General features: G+C 43.5%; 2 protein-coding genes across 2 annotated transcripts; one reads left to right on the plus strand and one right to left on the minus strand.

Moving 5' to 3' along the window:
- Positions 1-226: 226 nt before the first annotated feature.
- Positions 227-2,284, minus strand: Gon7 (GON7 subunit of KEOPS complex). Its single transcript, XM_048362128.1, has 2 exons — positions 2,022-2,284; positions 227-772 (listed from the first exon to the last, which is right to left on the minus strand). Exons 1-2 carry the CDS (start codon positions 2,227-2,229, stop codon positions 678-680), a joined length of 303 nt encoding a protein of 100 aa, XP_048218085.1. The 5' UTR covers positions 2,230-2,284; the 3' UTR covers positions 227-677.
- A 136-nt stretch (positions 2,285-2,420) lies between these two features.
- Positions 2,421-19,118, plus strand: Ubr7 (ubiquitin protein ligase E3 component n-recognin 7). Its single transcript, XM_048362125.1, has 11 exons — positions 2,421-2,634; positions 4,180-4,313; positions 6,499-6,559; positions 7,959-8,054; positions 10,317-10,370; positions 11,375-11,480; positions 12,428-12,636; positions 13,223-13,372; positions 14,338-14,500; positions 16,045-16,106; positions 18,525-19,118. Exons 1-11 carry the CDS (start codon positions 2,485-2,487, stop codon positions 18,615-18,617), a joined length of 1,278 nt encoding a protein of 425 aa, XP_048218082.1. The 5' UTR covers positions 2,421-2,484; the 3' UTR covers positions 18,618-19,118.
- Positions 19,119-19,432: the final 314 nt, after the last annotated feature.

Genomic DNA, 19,432 nt, shown 5'->3' on the forward strand with positions numbered 1-19,432 from the left:
GTAGGCAAGCACTTTATTGCCAAGCCACATTCCCAGCCCCTTAGTAAAGGTTTTATTTTGGTAAAACAGAGAAATGGTGAGGAGAAACCCCTCCTGCTCCTTGTGCAAGAAATAGAAGTTAAAGCGTTAAAATGGTAGTTTTCTAACTGTAGCTTTTCTACTTTTGAACTGGGTTAAATAAAAGTGGTCAGCAATGTGTACTTTTTATAACAGAAGTTAAAAGATGTAGATATCACACACTTTAACTCAGTAGTTGTTTTTTAAAAAGAACACAATGATAAACATTCAGTAGCCAACTTGGACTTGTTATTTCTATAGCCTGAAATGTCTCACTCAAGACAATAGACTGTAGTCCCAAACATTTATTTTATCTTTCTCTAGTAAAAAACAAAATTTTCCCTCTGATAAACTTGTTCCAGGGAATAAAATGAATGCTTTCCCAAACTACAGTTCAAAATCCCTTAAATATCAGCATGAATAGGTTGTAAGATGTAGTAGTAGTCCTTTTTCCTCTTTTTTTTTTTTTTTTTTTTGAGGCAGTATCTTGCTACATAGCTCAGGCTGGCCTTGAATTTTCAATCTTCCTGCCTCAGCCTCCTGAATAGCTGAGAACACAGGCAATGCACTCTACCTGGCCCAGCTCACCAGAAGTCTTTTGAATTTCATAAACGCTATTGCTAAGATGGTGGTTTGGATCGTTTTGCAGATGGTCCGTCTGAGTTACTTCTCTTAACAATGTTATTTTCATCTTCTGCATCATCTTCATCATCACCTTTTAAAATAAATATTCGTTGCATGACATGTCCAGTGGTCGAAAGAATATTGGTAGCTAAAATGGCTGAGATAAGACTATTTAACTTTCAGGATTAATAAAACTATTCTTATTTTATAAGATTCTATTTAATAACTTTAATCTTGGCTACTCAAGAGGCTGAGAGCTGAGAATGAGTTTGAAGCCATCCAGGGCAAGAAAATCCTTGAGACTCTTTTCTCCAAATAACAACAAAAAGCCAGAAGTTGAGCCTGTGGCTCAAGTGGTGGAGCACTAGCCTTGAGCATAAGAGCTCAGGGACAGCGCTCAGGCTCAGAGTTTAAGCCCCAGGGTGGACAGACATGGACAGACACAGACATGGGGACGGACACATGGACACACACACAGAGTACCTATTTCTGTATTTAAGACAGAGTTAAATAAAATTAATGGAGTTCTCCATTAATGGTTCCACCTTCCAAATTGCACTTACAAAACGGGGACTTGGCAGCATATTAGATGTACATTATGTAAAAGTTGGAAGTAAGGAAACTGAGGGCATGGATGAGATTGGGAAAGGGGGGTGAGGAGGAGGAGGACAATGGAAAGGGGTGATATTGATCAAGATGCATTGTACTTATAACCTGACAGGGTGAACTGGAACTTCTTTGTATAAATAAGTAAAAGAAAACTAACACAGGAAGGGAGCCTCTGGGTTAAGACTGAAGTCTGTCCCAGGCTACAGAAGCTGTCTCTACTAGGGCTGCACTCTTCAAACACGTTTGTAATCTCAAACCTGGCGAAACTCTTTTCCTCTTCCGACACCCAGCTAAAAAGCCATGCCCCCTCTAGGCTAGCCTTCCTCGGCCATCTTATCTCTGGCTACGGTGACAGGACGCCATGGACTCACAGATTTGATTTTCCCTCTTTAACGACCAGCTCCGCCCGTCACACCTCGTGGCGTTTCTCAGGGCAGAAAGTGAGCACAAATCATCTCACATTCGGGCGTTCAATGCATCTTGGTTTTTGGTTTGCCATTCCCCTTCCCCCAATCTAAAGGCTTAGGAAGAAAGAGCTCAGATGGATGAGCACGGCATGGCCTATCATTTTTGGGTGAAATTCTTACCCCAGGCTTAGTCTCAGTTCTATCACGGCCTCAATTCTTACCCCGGGCTCACTTTCCGTCAGTCGGTCATCTCCCGGGCTCCCCAGCCGAAGGCCCCAGGGCGCCCCGCCCCGCCGCCCCCTCCGGGAGCTCCAGCAGCCTCACCGTCCAACGCGTCGTCCGGGGTCGCCCCCACTCGGCCCGGCGCCTCCCGCTGTCCCAGGGAACCAAAGAACTCGGCGACCAGCTCCTTCATCTGGGCTACGCCCGACAACAGGCTCTGGAGAGGGTCGGCGTCACCTGACGTCTCGCAGGACACCCGTAGGGGCCGAGGCTCCCCGTCAGGGCCTACGTACTCCCCGACCAGCTCCATGGTGACCGCTTCGCTTTAAGAGCGCGCCACGGGGAAGCGCCACCGGAAGCGGAAACCAGCCCGCAGGCCGGCGCAGGCGGGAGAAGGCAGAGGGATGACTTCCGTTTGTCGGGTGTCGCCCCTCCCACTTCCATCGCGTTCCTTCTCGACAATTGGTTCCTGGCCCTGAGGCCCCGCCTTCTCCGCTACGCACCTCGCGGGGCCGCTTTTCCCGCTTCCGCCGGAGTCGTGGTAGGGTGCGGGTGACAGTTGAGCATGGCCGGAGCGGAGGGCCCCGCCGGGCGTCCATCGGAGCTGGAGCCCGTGGTATCGTTGGTGGACGTACTGGAGGAGGACGAGGAGCTGGAGAACGAGGCGTGCGCTGTCCTGGGCGGCAGCGACTCGGAGAGATGTTCCTACTCGCAGGTGGGCGCGCGGCCCGGGCCTCGTCTTCCCCGCCTCGCTTTCCCGGTTCCCACCTGCCCGTGGACGTCCCACCTGTGCCGCCCCAGGGCCACCGCTGCCTCCTCCGCGCCCCCTGCCTCTGCCCGTGTCCCGCCGGGGCCTCCGTCCTGCGCCCGGCTGCTCGCGGGCGTGCAGACTCTGACCTGACCCTCCTCTCCAGTGCCTCCCGGCTGCTTTTCCCGAAACCAGAGTCTCAAATCTAGACGTCTTAGACCCTTCTTTTTCCATCTTAAGAATATTTAGCAGAAAACGCATCGGAGCATGATGTTCAAAACAGAGTTTTGTACGGGGCTTGGGGTTATAATTGTTTCCCTTGTGCTGTAAGCCCCTTGGCAATTCTGCAATGTAGTTTCGCTGAGAGCTTGTGCGTCCCCCTTCCCCCAACAAGCAAGTACTGTTGTCTTTCAGTGCACTGTAACCCTCCCATCCCCTCCCCGGAAATAGAGCGGAACCAGAACATCAGGTGGCTCTGGCTAGGAAGGGGAGGGGAGATAAGGATCCGTTTAGCCTTTGGAAGATGAATGCTAGTGTTTGAGGGTGGTGGGGGTGTGTGTGATGGAATGGTAGTGACTCATCTTGTATTTCTTGGTACCTTAATGGAGAAGGGCGGACAGGATGAAACTTAACAAGGGTTGCAAATGAAAGCAAGTAATTTAGGCCCCTGGGTAAAGTGGAGTAAGGGGAGAGACTTGAAGTCATTATGTGGTAGGGATGAAAGTCATAATAATGATGATTAAACAGTCCAGAAATGAGAAAATTCAAGAAAGTGACAGTTTATTCACAGGTGGAACACCAAACCTACTATCTTGTGTTTGGGGGAAGGTACTGGAACTTGAACTCAGGGCTTCACATTCTTGCTTGACTTTCTTGCTTAATCCTGGAGCTCTAGGACTTGAGCCCAGCTCCACTTCCAGCTTTTTGCTGGTTGACTGGAGATAAGAATCTGCTGGAGTTAGCTTCAAACAGCTGTTCTCAGATCTCGTCCTCTTGAGTAAACAGGTTTTCAGGCTTGAGCCACAAGTGCAGGCAAACTATCACTTTAGGAAAATAAATTATATTAAAACAAGTATTAGTATAGATACTAAACATGCAATGTTTTGGTATTGTGTTGTATAAACTTTTAAAGTAATCTTAAAGGTTATTACAGGGAAATCTTGACTAGAAGATCTGACTTTTTTTTTCTCAGATCTTAGTATTGATATTAAGTTACTGGTTTGTTGTTTTTTTTTTGTCCCAGAGCTTGAATTTTGGGCCTGGGAACGGCCCCTTAGCTCTTCAGTTCAAGGGTAGCTATCTACTGCTAGAGCCACAGCTCCACTTCCAGTTTTCTGGTGGTTAATTGGCGATAAGAATCTCAGGACTTTTCTGCTGAGGCTGGCTTCAAACCACAATCCTCAGATCTCAGCCTCCTGAGTAGCTAGGATGACAGGCATGAACCACTGGTGTCTGCCTTAAATTACTGTTTTTCATTAATTTGTTTCCTTCTGCTTTGGGGCTGACTTTCAGGGCTCAGTAAAGAGACAAGCTTTGTACGCCTGTAGTACCTGCACCCCAGAAGGAGAAGAACCAGCAGGAATTTGTCTGGCTTGTAGTTATGAATGCCATGGAAGTCACAAACTGTTTGAACTATACACAAAAAGGTAAATGGATTGTTGCTGGTGTTTACTAAATGTTTAGATTCTTTCCTAACTTTACCTGCTTCTTAATCTTTTTTTTTCAAACTTTTATTATCAAACTGGTGTACAGAGAGGTTACAGTTCCATACTTTAGGCATTGGATACATTTCTTGTACTGTTTGTTACCTTGTCCCTCATACCCCCCTCCCCCTCCCCCTTTCCCTTTCCCCCCTGAGGTGTTCAGTTCACTTACACCAAACAGTTTTTTTTTTTTGTTGTTTGTTTTTTTTTGGCCAGTCCTGGGCCTTGGACTCAGGGCCTGAGCACTGTCCCTGGCTTCTTCCTGCTCAAGGCTAGCACTCTGCCACTTGAGCCACAGCGCCCCTTCTGGCCGTTTTCTGTATATGTGGTGCTGGGGAATCGAACCTAGGGCCTCGTGTATCCGAGGCAGGCACTCTTGCCACTAGGCTGTATCCCCAGCCCTACACCAAACAGTTTTGCAAGTATTGCTTTTGTAGTTGTTTGTCTTTTTTTACCCTGTGTCTCTCAATTTTGGTATTCCCTTTCAATTTCCTAGTTCCAATACCAGTATACACAGTTTCCAATATACTTAGATAAGATTACAGAGATAGTGTAGGTACAACCACAGGAAGGTGATACAAGAACATCATCAGTAATAGAAGCTACAGATACATATGGGACGTTGAAAGTAGTTACAACTGTGATATAACGATTGTCTCCATAACATGGAGTTAATTTCATTTAGCATCATCTTATGTGTTCATAAAGGTATAGCTATTGGGCCTTGTGATGTTTTTTTGTTTTTTATTATTAGTTTCATATTAACAATATTTAATACAATTGTATGTAACTGAAGATATTTTTTTCCTCTAAAGGACCTTTTAAAACATAATTATGGGGGCTGGGGATATAGCCTAGTGGCAAGAGTGCCTGCCTCGGATACACGAGGCCCTAGGTTCGATTCCCCAGCACCACATATACAGAAAACAGCCAGAAGCGGCGCTGTGGCTCAAGTGGCAGAGTGCTAGCTTTGAGCGGGAAGAAGCCAGGGACAGTGCTCAGGCCCTGAGTCCAAGGCCCAGGACTGGCCAAAAAAAAAATAATAAAACATAATTATGGGGCTGGGAATAAGGCCTAGTGGCAAGAGTGCTTGCCTCTTATACATGAAGCCCTGGGATCGATTCCTCAGCACCACATATATAGAAAACAGCCAGAAGTGGAGCTGTGGCTCAAGTGGCAGAGTGCTAGCCTTAAACAAAAAGAAGCCAGGGACAGTGCTCAGGCCCTGAGTCCAAGCGCCAGGACTGGCAAAAAAAACCCAAACAACAACATAATTATGGTAAACGGCTGGGAATGTGGCTTATTGGTAGAGTGCTTGCCAAGCATGCATGAAGCCTTGGGTTTGATTCTTCAGAAGCACATATACAGAAAAAGCCAGAAGTGGCACTGTGGCTCAAGTGGTAGAGTGCTAGTCTTGAGCAAAAAGAAGCCGGGGACAGTACTCAGGCCCTAAGTTCAAGCCCTAGGTCTGGCCAAACCGCCGCCCCCCCCCCCCCCAAAAAAAAAAAGCCAACCCTCTAATTATTCTTTGCATTATTTTAATTGTATGAGTAGTACAGATATTTGTCTTTATATTAATTTCCAGAATTGTAAAATCTCTCATTGTTACAGGTTTGGGGAAATTCCAAATCAGAGACATAAGCAGCAATGAAATGCCCTGTTTCAATCCTAGAAATGAGTAAAAGGGAAGAGGAAATGATTTGAGCTTTAAAAAGTACGTCAGCACGCTGGTGGCTCATACTTCTATTTATCCTAGCTACTCCTGTGGCTGAGATCAGAGGATCGCCATTCAGTGCTAGCCCTGGCAGGATAGCCTGGGCGGGAAAGTCGGTGAGACTCTTATCCTCAGTTAACTACAAAAAAACAGAAGTGGAGCTGTGGCTCAAAGTAGTAGAGCACCAGCCTTGAGCAAAAGATCTTGGGGACAGTAGGTAGGCCCTGAGTTCAAGCCTCACAACTAATAAAAATAACTAGCAAAATACAAGGCTGAAAACATTATTCAAGTGGTAGAGTGCCAGCCTAGCCTAGCAAGTGGAGAGGCCCTGAGTTCAGACTTCAGAACTGTAAAAAATAACCACCTCATTAAAAATAGAAAGTTGACTTTTTTTTTAATTTTTTTTTTTTTTAGAAATTTTCGTTGTGATTGTGGAAACAGCAAATTTAAAAATCTGGAATGCAAATTATTTCCTGTAAGTAGCCATTATAACTACAAATACATTCAAAGAAGCTGAGAATGGTATTTATTAAAGTGGGTAAAAACCAAATGTTTTCAAAAAGGAGGTTCTTCTTTTTTTCATCCATCATGGGGCTTGAACTCTGGGCCTGGGTGCTGTCCCTGAGCTCTTAAGCTCAAGGTTAGCGCTCACCACTTGAACCACAGCGCCACTTCTGGTTTTCTGGTGGTTAATTGGAGATAAGAGTCTCATGGACTTTGCTGCCCAGGCTGGCTTTGAGCCTCGGTCCTCAGATCTCAACTCCTCGAGTAGCTAGGACTACAGTTGTGAGCCGATGCTCATGCTGTGAGGTTTTCAGAGCAAACACTATGACTTTTTTTTTGGCAGTTATGGGGCTTGAACAGGGCCTGGGTGTTGTCCCCGAGTCTCTTTGTGCTCAAGGCCAGGGTTCTATCATGTGAGCCACAGAGCCACTTCCACTTCCGGTTTTTGAGTGGTTAATTGGAGATAAGAGTCCCATGGGGACTTTTTTGCCCAGGCTGGCTTCGAACCACAGTCCTCAGATCTCAGCCTTCTGAATAGCTAGGATTACAGGTGTGAGCCACCTGTGCTCAGAATGACTTTTTAAGATTAGGTAAATAAAATGATAATAGTTAAATTGGCTAGGTAAATATAGAAGTTGTTTACTGCATTTTTGGCTAATAGCTATGCTCATATATTTTAGTGAAATAATGCAGAGAGTAAGGAATGTCACATTGTTTGATTATGGTTGCTAGCGTCATAGTTCCCCTCTTTTTTTGTATAAAATAACTTATTTACATAACTTATATCTATAGAACATAACGGCTTTCTTTAGAACAAGAAAATTTACAAATGACAGGTATTTGCTTCTTTTGTCAAAGATAGTTCCCCTCCTTTGAAGATTAGTTTTAGATGATTTCTTTCACTATCCCCCCCCAACCTGAGAGTCTTTACTAACATCCATACGTAAAGAAATGCCTTGACATTGCAACCGATGTAAGTTCTCATGGGTTGTGGAAAAAAGAAAAAAATTTGTGTGTGTGTGTGTATACATTTATGTATAGGTGTATAATACATGTATGTGTACGTATGTACATGTACACACGTACATATGCTTATATTTTTTATTTTAGTGGATATATGTGTATGTATATGTTCAATTTTCTCCAGTTGCTACAAAGATGCAGAAAATAAACACTATTTTCCCCTGTTTCTGGGAAAATAATGTCTTTACTAGGAATGAATTTTTTTCTTCAGACTCCAAAGTTAAAGGTAACTCGTGGAAAATATTTAATGCAACAATTTATTACATGCATGTATCTATTACATGATTTATGAAATTATACCCCAAATTAGGCCTTGGTATATGCATGCTAAAATTATTATCTTTCAGGACAAGGCAAAGGTAAATTCTGGTAATAAGTACAATGACAACTTTTTTGGACTGTATTGCACTTGCAAGAGACCTTATCCAGATCCTGAAGATGAGGTAAGAGATTTGGAGGTTAAACTGTGATTATATTGTCTCTATCCTCTTCAGCCTCTTGTCATATCTGTTAGAAATAACTCAGGATATTGGATTATCGCATAGCAATAAAGATTCAACTCAAAAAGAACTCAGCAAGGAAAACTTTACCTCTGGAGAAGGGTGCACCATTGGCCCCAAATCTGGCAAATAAGCAACACATAGCTGTCAGGCTGCTTCCTTTTTATCACCTAGCCCAGCAGGTCCTCCCCTCTGCTCACATGGGCTGCGCTCAGGTTCACAGTCTGCAAAAGGATGTGGCTTAAAAAACAAGATTACAATTTAAGGAGCTTCTAACAGAATGTCTTACTTAAAGTGCTCAGGAAAAAAAGATATAACTAAAATGTAATTAATAAGGGCCAAGCCACCTGGTGGAAGCAGGAACCCTTCAGAAAAAGAATTCTCTCAAGAGTAATAGAAAGGAAACAATGTTTTTAGATAGAAAAGACATTTTTCTCACATATCAGAGCTTACCATTCCATATTAACTCTGGCTTTAACTGGTACAGATCCCAAGTACTCTAAACATAGAAATGAGACACTAGAAAGGACTTTTCTTTCTTTTTTTTTTTTTTTTTTGGCCAGTCCTGGGCCTTGGACTCAGGGCCTGAGCACTGTCCCTGGCTTCTTCCTGCTCAAGGCCAGCACTCTGCCACTTGAGCCACAGCGCCGCTTCTGGCCGTTTTTTCTGTATATGTGGTGCTGGGGAATCGAACCTAGGGCCTCGTGTATCCGAGGCAGGCACTCTTGCCACTAGGCTATATCCCCAGCCCTAGAAAGGACTTTTCTAAGGCCAGAACTTCTTTCCTTTCTCACTTTTCCCACATTCTGAGAAGTTACCTTCAACTTCTTGCCTTCCTGGAAGCAACAATAACAATACATAACAATTTCAATTACACATAAAAGCAAGTTTTAGAGTTCTTTCTCATTCCTTTTTTTTGGCCTGGGCCTTGGACTCGGCCTGAGCACTGTCCCTGGCTTCCTTTTGCTCAAGGCTAGCACTCTGTCACTTTAGCCATAGTGCCACTTCTGGCCGTTTTCTATATATATGGTGCTGGGGAATCAAACCCAGGGCTTCATGTATACAAGGCAAGCACTCTTGCCACTAGGCCATATTCCCAGCCCCTCTCATTCCTTCTTACCTCCCAAGTGAACCCCAGGTATATACAATGTGGCTATCTCAAAAATGGCATTTTGTATGTTGATTTAATGTAACTGCTCTTTTGTGGCAGAATAATGCCTTAATTTTTAGCTAACTCTAATGAAGAAAGCTGCAGTGGTATATGTTTGTTTGTTTTGTTTTTTGCCAGTCGTGGGGCTTGAACTCAGGGCCTGAGCACTGTCCCTGGCTTCTTTTTGCTCCAGGCTAGCACTCTGCCACTTGAGCCACAGCGCCACTTCTGGCCTTTTCTATATATGTGGTGCTGAGGAATCGAACCCAGGGCTTCATGTACACAAGGCAGGCACTCTATTGCTAGGCCATATTCCCAGCCCCAGCATATGGTTTTATAGCTGAGAATCCTCCTGAAAATATATGGGATGGCTATCTACATGTAGAATTAATGTGTCAGAAGATATTTATTTAAAATTGTGATCATACCTACCAAAAGGATTCAGCCACCAATATATGATACTATTTTTTATCCCCAACCATCTATCAACCCTATATTTTACCAATCCATAAAAATTTTGCCATTCTGATAAATGAAGAATACTGTTTAAAGTTTTTGCTTTCATTGATTATGATTGAAGTTAGTTTTTTTCGTGGGTTTATTGGGCATTTTTTAGAACCTCTGAGTTGTCCATTCAAAAAAGAAAAAGGTGGGCTGGGAATATGGCTTAGTGGTAAAGTGCCCGTCTTGTATACATGAAGCCCTAGGTTCTATTCCTCAGCACCACATATATAGAAAATGCCAGAAGTGGCGCTGTGGGTCAAGTGGCAGAGTGCTTGCTAGCCTTGAGCAAAAAGAAGCCAGGGACAGTGCTCAGGCCCAGAGTTCAAGCCCCAGAACTGGCAAAAAAAAAAAAAAAGAGAGAGAGAGAGAGAGAAGATAGGCTTGCAGACCTGTTCATGTAAAGTTCTTTCTTCTTTTAATTGCAGTTACATGGTTAGGGTCTCACAGTTGGTAGAGAAATTACTTAGTGTCTAGTTCTACTTTGTGTCAAATTTACTTCCATGTCCCCAAATTCAAAGCAGTCATTAACATACAACATCTTTCTGTGTTAGGTTCCTGATGAGATGATTCAATGTATAGTTTGTGAAGACTGGTTCCATGGAAGGGTAAGGAAAACATTTTCCCTTTAAAGTCTTATCTCTAAAGAAAGACAAAGACTCTACCTTTTGAATTTTTTTTTATTTTATGTTACAATTACTCCTTTAAAAATAAACTATCGGGGCTGGGAATATGGCCTAGTGGTAAAGTGCTTGCCTTGCATACATAAAGCCCTGGGTTGGATTTGTCAACACCATATATATAGAAAAAGCCAGAAATGGTGCTGTGGCTCAAGTGGTAGAGTGCTAGCTAGCCTTTAGCAAAATGAAGCCAGGGACAGTACTCGGGCCCTGAGATTAAGCCCTAGGGCTGGCAAAAAATAAATAAATAATGAGCCAGTTCCGGTGGCTCAAGCCTATTATCCTAGCTACTCAGGAGGCTGAGATCTGAGATCTGGATAGCAAAGTTGGGCAGGAAAGTACTTGAGACTCTTATCTCCAGTTAGCCACCAGAAAACAGGAGGTGGTGTGATAGCTCTGGTGGTACAATGCTGAAGAGCTCAGGGACAGCGCCCAGGACTAGAATTCAAGCCCCACAACTGACCAAATCATAAAAAAAAAAAAAAAAAAAAAAAACTATGTTGGGAGAGAGTGAGAGAAGGAAAGACACTAGTGGAAGAAAGGAAATATACTCATTACCTAACTGATGTTATTGTAATCCCTCAGTACATATCACCTTTATAAGTAAATAATCATTTAAAAAATAAACTGTTAGGGGATGAGAATGTGGCTTGGTGGTAGAGTGCCTCCCTAGCATACATGAAGCCCTGTGTTCAATTCCTCAGTACCACATAAACAGTAAAAGCCAGAAATGGCACTGTGGCTCAAGTGGTAGAGTGCTAGCCTTGAGCAAATGAAGCTCAGGGACAGTGCCCAGGCCTTGAGTTCAAGCCCCAGGACTGGGGAAAAAAAGAAAGAAACTATGTTCATAGTGGACTTTTGCAAAAATTTTTAAAAAATGGGCATTTTAGCTCTCTTGGAGATCACAAGAAAGCTGTTTTCTATATTTACAGCATCTTGGTGCTGCTCCCCCTGAGAGTGGAGATTTCCAGGAGATGGTGTGCCAGGGTTGTATGAAACAGTGTTCTTTCTTGTGGGCCTATGCAGCACACTTGGCAGGTAGGTGCTTCTGTGAAACTGACATGACACAAACTTGTGCTTGGGAAATTGTTGTTTAATGTAGAGTGTTTGATAACTTTTTTTTGGCAGTACTTGGGATTTGAATCTAGGGCCTCATACTTGCTAGGCAGGCCACTCTACTACTTGAAGCCAAGCCCCCAGTCCAGCTTGAACTATATGAACGATATGTCTATTTATTGCTTTTTGTTGGCTAATTGAAAATAAGAGTCTGCGTGGAACAGTGATTTGCAGATCTCAGTCTCCTTAGTAGCTAGAATTATAGGCATACCCAGGGACACCAGGCCTAGAAACCTTTTTGTGTGTGTGTGTGTGTGTGTGTGTGTGTGTGTGTGTGTGTGTGTGTGTGTGTGATGGAGAGCTGGTCCTGGTGCTTAAACTTAGAGCCTGGGCACTGTCACCTTTTTTTTTTTTTTCTCATTTTGCTCTCAAGACTAGTGCTCTACCATTTGAGCTACAGTTCCACTTCTGGCTTTTTTGGTGATTAATTGAAGATAGGTAGGTGTCTAACAGATTTTCCTGTCTCGGCTGACTTTGAACCATAATTCTCACTCAGATATCAGCCTCCTAAGGAGGTAATGTATAGAGAGGTAATAGTTACATAAGTCAGGTAAAGAGTACACAGTATTTACCTTCCCTCATTTCCTCCTTGATTATCCTATCTCCTCTTTAGCATGTTTGGCACATTTGCTTCTCCTTTACACATAAAGTACGTCAGTGGTAATGAATATTTTTAAATGAACAGTTTAATATTTCAGCTTAGGCAGATATAACCTAAAGAAGTTTTAATATTTCCTAGCTCTGTGTTCAGAGAATAAGGTAACTTCTCCTTTTCTGGATTCTGAAATACTTTAAAGTGAGAATAAATGCTTTGTCTGATAGGTCTATGAGTATTTGTGTGTTTGTGTTTGTATTCATTGAATTCACAGTAATGAAAATATCTCCTGAGGATGATGGGTTGGTGCTGAATGTTGACGGAATAGGTGATCAGGAAGTTGTCAAGCATGATAATGGTAGTTGTCAAGATACTACCCTCAAAGATGATGTTCCCGAACATGGAAAAGATGCTGTCAAGGAAGTTAAAGCAGAGCAGAATAATGAGCCTCATGCGAGCTCTAGTTTGGAATCTGATCTCCAGGTAATACATGAAGCACATATCAAAAAGGAATGTAATTTAGATAATATTAATCCCATAAGGTCTGTATCTTTGAATTTCACTGTAGTCTTTTTTTTTTGGCCAGTCCTGGGGCTTGGACTCAGGGCCTGAGCACTGTCCCTGGCTCCTTTTTGCTCAAGGCTAGCACTCTGCCACTTGAGCCACAGCGCCACTTCTGGCCATTTTCTGTATATGTGGTGCTGGGGAATCGAACCCAGGGCCTCATGTATATGAGGCAGGCACTCTTGCCACTAGGCCATGTCCCCAGCCCCTTCAATGTAGTCTTAACCTAAGAAGTCCCTTCAAAGCTGGGTGCCAGTGGCTCATGCCTGTAATCCTAGCTACTCAGGAGGCTGAGATCTGAGGATAGTGGTTCAAAGCCAGCCCAGCAGGAAGTGGCACTGTGGCTCAAAGTGGTGGAGCACTGGCCTTGAGTGAACCTCAAGACAGCACCTACCTAGGCCCTGAGTTCAAGCCCCAGGATCAACGGAAAAAAGTTCCTTCATAAATCTGAACAGTGAGAACCATGATAGTTCAAAAAGCCTTTCAAAACTTCATTTTATTGCAGACTGTGTTTAAGAATCAAAGCCTGAACACAGAATCACCATCTGGCTGCAGATTTCAGGAGCTCAAAGCTAAGCAGTTTGTAAAGAAAGACACTGCCACCTATTGGCCCCTGAACTGGCGCAGCAAGTTGTGCACCTGCCAAGGCTGTATGGTGAGTATCAGTAAGTTTTATGTTTGTGTGTGTTGTGCGTTAAAGTGTCTATAGGAATTGATCTAGGAGTGCAGCACGGACTTTCCAATTTTTTTCTACTAAGCAGATTTATGAATTCTTGTAGAAGAAACTAAGAATTGTTAAATGCTTTTTATCTTTAGTCCAGCCCAAACACGATTTTTTATTTTTTTTTGGCCAGTCCTGGGGCTTGAACTCAGGGCCTGAGCACTGTCCCTGGCTTCTTTTTGCTCAAGGCTAGCACTGTACCACTTCAGCCACAGTGCCATTTCTGGTTTTTTCTATAAATGTGGTGCTGAGGAATCAAACCCAGGGCTTCATGTATACGAAGTAAGCATTCTACCACTAGGTCATATTCTCAACCCCCTTTTTAAAAACAAAATTGAGTAAGTTACTACATATATTTCATAGTACACATTTTAGCCTTCACAATGATGAAACTCATCACACTACATAGCTTATGAACTCTATGAACTTTAACAATAAAATCATTTCTTCCAATTTGGTGGCATATATATTACTTTCCTTTTGTTTAGTAACATCTGTTCCCTCTTTTTCTCTCATTCCCTCCTTCCCATCCCCGCCCATGAGTTGCTTAGTTCACTTTCGTCAATATCGAATTAGCTGGTGGGCCCCTCTGCTATATTATTATTATTGCTATTGTTACTACCCACTTGCCACTCATTCTGTGCCCTCCTCCCAGCTTCCCTCTGAACGTGTTTTTTGAAGATAAATCTTGTCACATCCACTGGGAAGTTGGGAGATTGCTAAGAAAGGTTTGGGCAAAAAATAGAAATCCTTCAAGCAGTTGTGTTTAGAGGCTCAGATTTTTCTAGGTGTTAAAAATAAATAATCTGTGGTATTTTTCTTGGTTGGCTTTCTGCATATGATATATAAGTTCTAATGGTAAAAGCAACATTTTTGTTTTTTGTTTTTTGTTTTTACAGAAAATGTATGGAGACCTGGATGTCCTCTTCCTGACAGATGAATATGACACCGTTTTGGCTTACGAAAACAAGGGCAAGATTGCCCAGGCCACTGAGAGAAGGGACCCGTTAATGGACACTCTGAATAGCATGAATAGAGTCCAGCAGGTGGAGCTCATTTCTGGTAAATACCGTTTGTGTCTGAAAATGCGCAGAGTTCATGAAGTCTCCTTCACTGTGTCAAAAAATTGTATAAAGAAAGAAGATAGTAAACCCTATTTCTAGTTCTACATGCAGTAAAGCTTGAATCATTTAGTAAGCCTTACCTGTCATTGGTTGATTTAAATATGGTTGAGTATTTATTTAGCTGCTATGTACTTGGAGTTTCATTCCAGGACAATTATACATTTGAGAAGCCACAACATGTACTGTTTTGATTAAGGTTACATGTTTGAATGAAGATTTTTTTTCCATCCCTCAGTGTAATTTTCATTGAGCTTTCTTTGTCCTCTTCCTCCTTTTTTTTTTTTTTTGGCCAGTCCTGGGCCTTGGACTCAGGGCCTAAGCACTGTCCCTGGCTTCTTCCCGCTCAAGGCTAGCACTCTGCCACTTGAGCCACAGCGCCGCTTCTGGCCGTTTTCTGTATATGTGGTGCTGGGGAATCGAACCTAGGGCCTCGTGTATCCGAGGCAGGCACTCTTGCCACTAGGCTATATCCCCAGCCCCCCTCCTTTTTTTTTTTTTGTCTCTTTTTTTTTTGGTACTGGGGATCGAACCCAGGATGTTGCACTTGCAAGGCAAGCACTTTGTCACTGAGCTACCTCCCAGCCCTACATATCCATCCTTATTATTATTATTATTTTTGGGTCTATGTCCTCTTTTCTGAGGAAAGATGGCAACTTTTTAACAGTTGGTGAGGTGGTTCTTTGGTGGTTCACTAGAAGGGAAACTGTCTCCAGATCCTGGGATGCCTGCAATGACATCACATCAGTGTTCTGCTGCCTCTTTCCACATGGTGCCGCCTTGGAGTCCTTTTATAGAATTGATGGATTATTTTGAGTCTCTTACTTATTTCAAGTCCAATTGATTCCTCTTGTCTTTGTTAGAACAAAAGATTTTTGATAGTGGCAGCTGTCTATGGGAGATTATTGTAGACCTCAAGATGCCTTGTATTCACTATAGACTGCTAATGAGGACATGAGGTTTTATTTGTTTGTTTTTGTTTTGGGGATTTTTTTGCCAGTCCTGGGGCTTGGACTCAGGGTCTGAGCACTGTCCCTGGCTTCTTTTTGCTCAAGGCTAGGACTCTACCACTTGAGCCACAGCACCACTTCCAGCCTTTTCCGTTTATGTGGTGCTAAGGAATGGAACCAGGGCTTCATGCATACAAAGCAAGCACTCTACCACTAAGCCATATTCCCAGCCTAAGGGCATGAATTCTACACTTAATCTGCTATGATTACTGCAAGTACTTGAATTCCAGAAAAATAGTAAACCTTAAAAAAAATTCTTAGCTCATCTTTAAGGATATTTCTGCATTTGTGGGTCTATTTTTTGTTTGTTTTGTTCTTGTTAAAATGAAGGATGCAAAAAGTTTTGGGAGACTCTAAGATCAAATGCAGATTTTACTTTTAATCTACTAAATAGTCAGCTGTCAAAGGCAAGTAAATGGTTTTTGAAAGCACTTGGTTTAACTACACTTCAAGTACTTCTGTGGTTTTGATTTAGAATATAATGACTTGAAGACTGAACTTAAAGACTATCTGAAGAGATTCGCTGATGAAGGCACGGTATGTTGAATTAAATAATTTTAATCATAGGCCTATATGTGTTTTATTTTTATTAAATATTTTATTAGCATATATATTAGTTTTACAAGGATGGTGTTTCTTTTTAATATTTACATACATATATACAATGTACCCCACTCAAAATAACCTCCATCACTCCCCGTAAGTTTTGAATACTGCTTATTTCCTTTGATGATAAAAAGAAAAAGGTTGCACCTTAAAATGGAGTACTTAAAACTTTTATATTTGGGCTGGGAATATGGCCTAGTGGCAAGAGTGCTTGCCTCGTATACATGAAGCCCTAGGTTCGATTCCTCAGCACCACATATATAGAAAACGGCCAGAAGTGGCGCTGTGGCTCAAGTGGCAGAGTGCTAGCTTTGAGCAAAACGAAGCCAGGGACAGTGCTCAGGCCCTGAGTTCACGGCCTAGGACTGGCAAAAAAACCCACCCCCAAACCCAACAGAACCGTTTATATTTATCTGAGGAGTTGGAGACAAAACTTTCTTGTGTAGCTTCTGCTGTCCTTGAACTCTTAATCTTCTTGTCTCGGCTCTCAAATCCTAGGATTATGGGTAAGTACCACCAAGCAGAGCTGAGTGCTTGAAAGTTTAATGCAGAAACTATTTATAGGGCTATTGGCAGGCTAAGGGAGATCAGTAAGGGGCAGTGAGACACCAAGGGACATACTGGAGGCCCTCAGCAGTCCCTGAAGGCCAGAAAGAATGAGGGGCAAGAGCACCACTCAGGTCTGGAGTAGTGGAGCGGAGAAGGCCATGGGAAGGAATCAGGAACACCAGCTCTGTTGACTGGGACTTAATGAAAACAAAGATGGAGTGGGGTGATTAGGCAAGAAAAAAAAATCAAATCGGAGTCACGTATACTATGCATAAATTTCTGTGTGTGTGTGTGTGTGTATATATATGTATGCGTATGCGTGTATGCACACACAGTACTGAGGCTTGAACTTGGGACCTGGGCAGTTCAAGGCAGACACTCTACTACTTAAGCCACAGCTCTACTTCTGGCTTTTTGGTAGTTAATTGGAGATAAGAATCTCATACACTTTTCAGCACAGTTTGGCTCCAAACTGCCATTTGCAAATCTCAGCCTTCTGAGTATCTAGGATTACAGACATGAGCCACTAGTGCCTAGCTTAACTTAAATATTTTTAATATTTTAGTTTGCTGGTTAAATATGGCATAATTAGTAGAGTACCAGCCTTGAGCAATAAAGCTAAGGGATATATAGCATCTAAGCCCTGAGTTCAAGCTCCAGTAGTGTCAAAAACATTTTTTTTAAGTAAATACCTTTGACTCAAGTTCTAAAGCCTTCCCTTCATAAGACAGAAGATAAATTTGCCTTGTAGCACATAAAGTGATGAATTAAAAGCAGTGCTAGCTGGGTGCTGGTAGCTCATGCTCGTAATCCTAGCTACTCAGGAAGCTGAGACGGGAAGATCTGAAGATGGCAATTTAAAGCTGGCCCAGGCAGGAAAGTCTGTGAGAGTCTTTTTTCCAATTAAGTATCAAAAAAGCAGAAAGCAGCTTGAGTGATGAGTGCTAGCCTTGAGCAAGAAAGCTCAGAGATAGTAGTCTAGCTCTGAGTTCATGCTCTAGGACTGACACACACACACACACACAAAAGCAGTGCTTCTAAATTGGGCACCACTGGCTCATGCCTGTAACCTTAGCTACTCAGGAGGCTGAGAGTTGGAGGATCACTGTTGAGGCCATCATGGGCAGAAAAGTTCACTAGATTTAATCTCCAAAATTAAAGATGGGGCTGGGAATATGGCCTAGTGGTAGAGTGCTTGCCTAGCATGCATGAAGCTCTGGGTTCGATTCCTCAGCACCACATAAACAAAATGCTGGAAGCGGCGCTGTGGCTCAAGTGGTAGAGTGCTAGCCTTAAGCAAAAAGAAGCTCAGGGTCAGTGCCCAGGCTCTGAGTTCAAGCCCTAGGACTAGCCAAATGAAATACAGAGGTCCTGACTTGGGGTGTTTGGGCTTAGGATTTTTCCAGCACTGTCTTGGTGTGAAAGCAGTGCACGTTCAGTAGAAACCCACTTGGGCTCGTGACTTTGTCTCTCCTCGCGAGGATGTGTGGTCACATCCTCCCTCCTAGTGTGGAGCAGCAGGGCGACCAGCCTTGGCAGCCCCTGCCAGCCCGCAGCCCTTGTCCTGCCCAGAAGCCGCGCTGCTGCCCTCTCGTGTTCTGCAAGTAGGTGTGGCCGGTGAATTTCCACTTGGGACACTCAAGTGTGCGCTTAGAATGGGCCGTCACTCTCGCAGTGGGGGAAATCCGTCGTTCTTAACGGCAGTGGCGTTTGGCTTCTTAGGAATGCGCTATATTGTTGAGTGACCTATACTGTTGTGGTGGAATGTAGTTCTTTCCTAATTTTGCTTTTCGTCAATAGGTTGTTAAGAGAGAGGACATTCAGCAGTTCTTCGAAGAATTTCAGTCAAAAAAGAGGAGAAGAGTGGATGGGATGCAGTATTATTGCAGCTAGGATGGAATACGATGCTTTCACTCAGGCCAATGAAGAAGCCGCTTACTGTTCCAGGAACACACGAGGCCTGTTGCATACTCGGTCCCCTCCCCGTCGTCCGGCCGTGAGCTCCCTTCCTCCTCCTTAACTACAGTAGCCACCAGGTGACGCTTTTCCCAGTCAGCATTCTTCTTCCTGACTCAGCTAAACGCAACTCATTCCACACACTTCAGCTCTCCTGTCCAGGATACCCAGGGTGTTCTGATTTCTAAGTTTTAAGAAGTTTTATTTGGTTTTGAGAAAGCAAATTGGTTCCTTTTCTAGTTATTTGTTTTTAGACTCCCAAATGTGTGTACTTTGTCACAGAACTGTCCCTTCCCGAAGCTCTGTAGCCATCTTTGCAGAAGCCAGAACCTCTAGGGTGCCTTGGATTAACGCTTCCTCAGGCCCGCTCTGCTTGTCTCTCCCTCCTGGCTTAGAAGGGATCTTGGAACCTGCCTTCTCCGGGCACGTCGTGAGGGAGTGGGGGGGGGGGGGGTGGCAGGGAGACGGTCCCATGACAGGGCTGAGGAAGCCAACCTTGGTTCTGGGTTTTACTGAGAAATTGAAAGTGAACTGTTCATTCCTGAGTCTCCTGGCACTCGAATATTAGCATTTCAGTACTGTATGCTCCCAGGGCTTCCAGGGGAGGGGACTTCTGCTGGTCCGCGGGCCCTTTCCTGCTGCCTCGAAAACGACCGGGCATTACCCCTGTGAAAACTTGGTGGTCTACTAAGTCCTCTGGATTTCCTTAGGTTATCAGGGATATTCATAACTTTATATTTAAAGTGGACCTA

Source organism: Perognathus longimembris, chromosome 14, assembly GCF_023159225.1.
Source record: "Perognathus longimembris pacificus isolate PPM17 chromosome 14, ASM2315922v1, whole genome shotgun sequence".
Taxonomy (NCBI): domain Eukaryota; kingdom Metazoa; phylum Chordata; class Mammalia; order Rodentia; family Heteromyidae; genus Perognathus; species Perognathus longimembris.

What these genes read in the sequence shown, in the direction of transcription:
- Gon7 (XM_048362128.1), bottom strand. Translation starts at nt 2,229, where the DNA reads ATGGAGCTGGTCGGGGAGTACGTAGGCCCTGACGGGGAGCCTCGGCCC. An exon ending in CCCGGACGACGCGTTGGACG is followed by an intron (nt 773 to 2,021) that starts GTGAGGCTGCTG and finishes TTATTTTAAAAG; the next exon opens with GTGATGATGAAGATGATGCA.
- Ubr7 (XM_048362125.1), top strand. Translation starts at nt 2,485, where the DNA reads ATGGCCGGAGCGGAGGGCCCCGCCGGGCGTCCATCGGAGCTGGAGCCC. An exon ending in TTTGAACTATACACAAAAAG is followed by an intron (nt 4,314 to 6,498) that starts GTAAATGGATTG and finishes TTTTTTTTTTAG; the next exon opens with AAATTTTCGTTGTGATTGTG. An exon ending in GATTCGCTGATGAAGGCACG is followed by an intron (nt 16,107 to 18,524) that starts GTATGTTGAATT and finishes TTTCGTCAATAG; the next exon opens with GTTGTTAAGAGAGAGGACAT.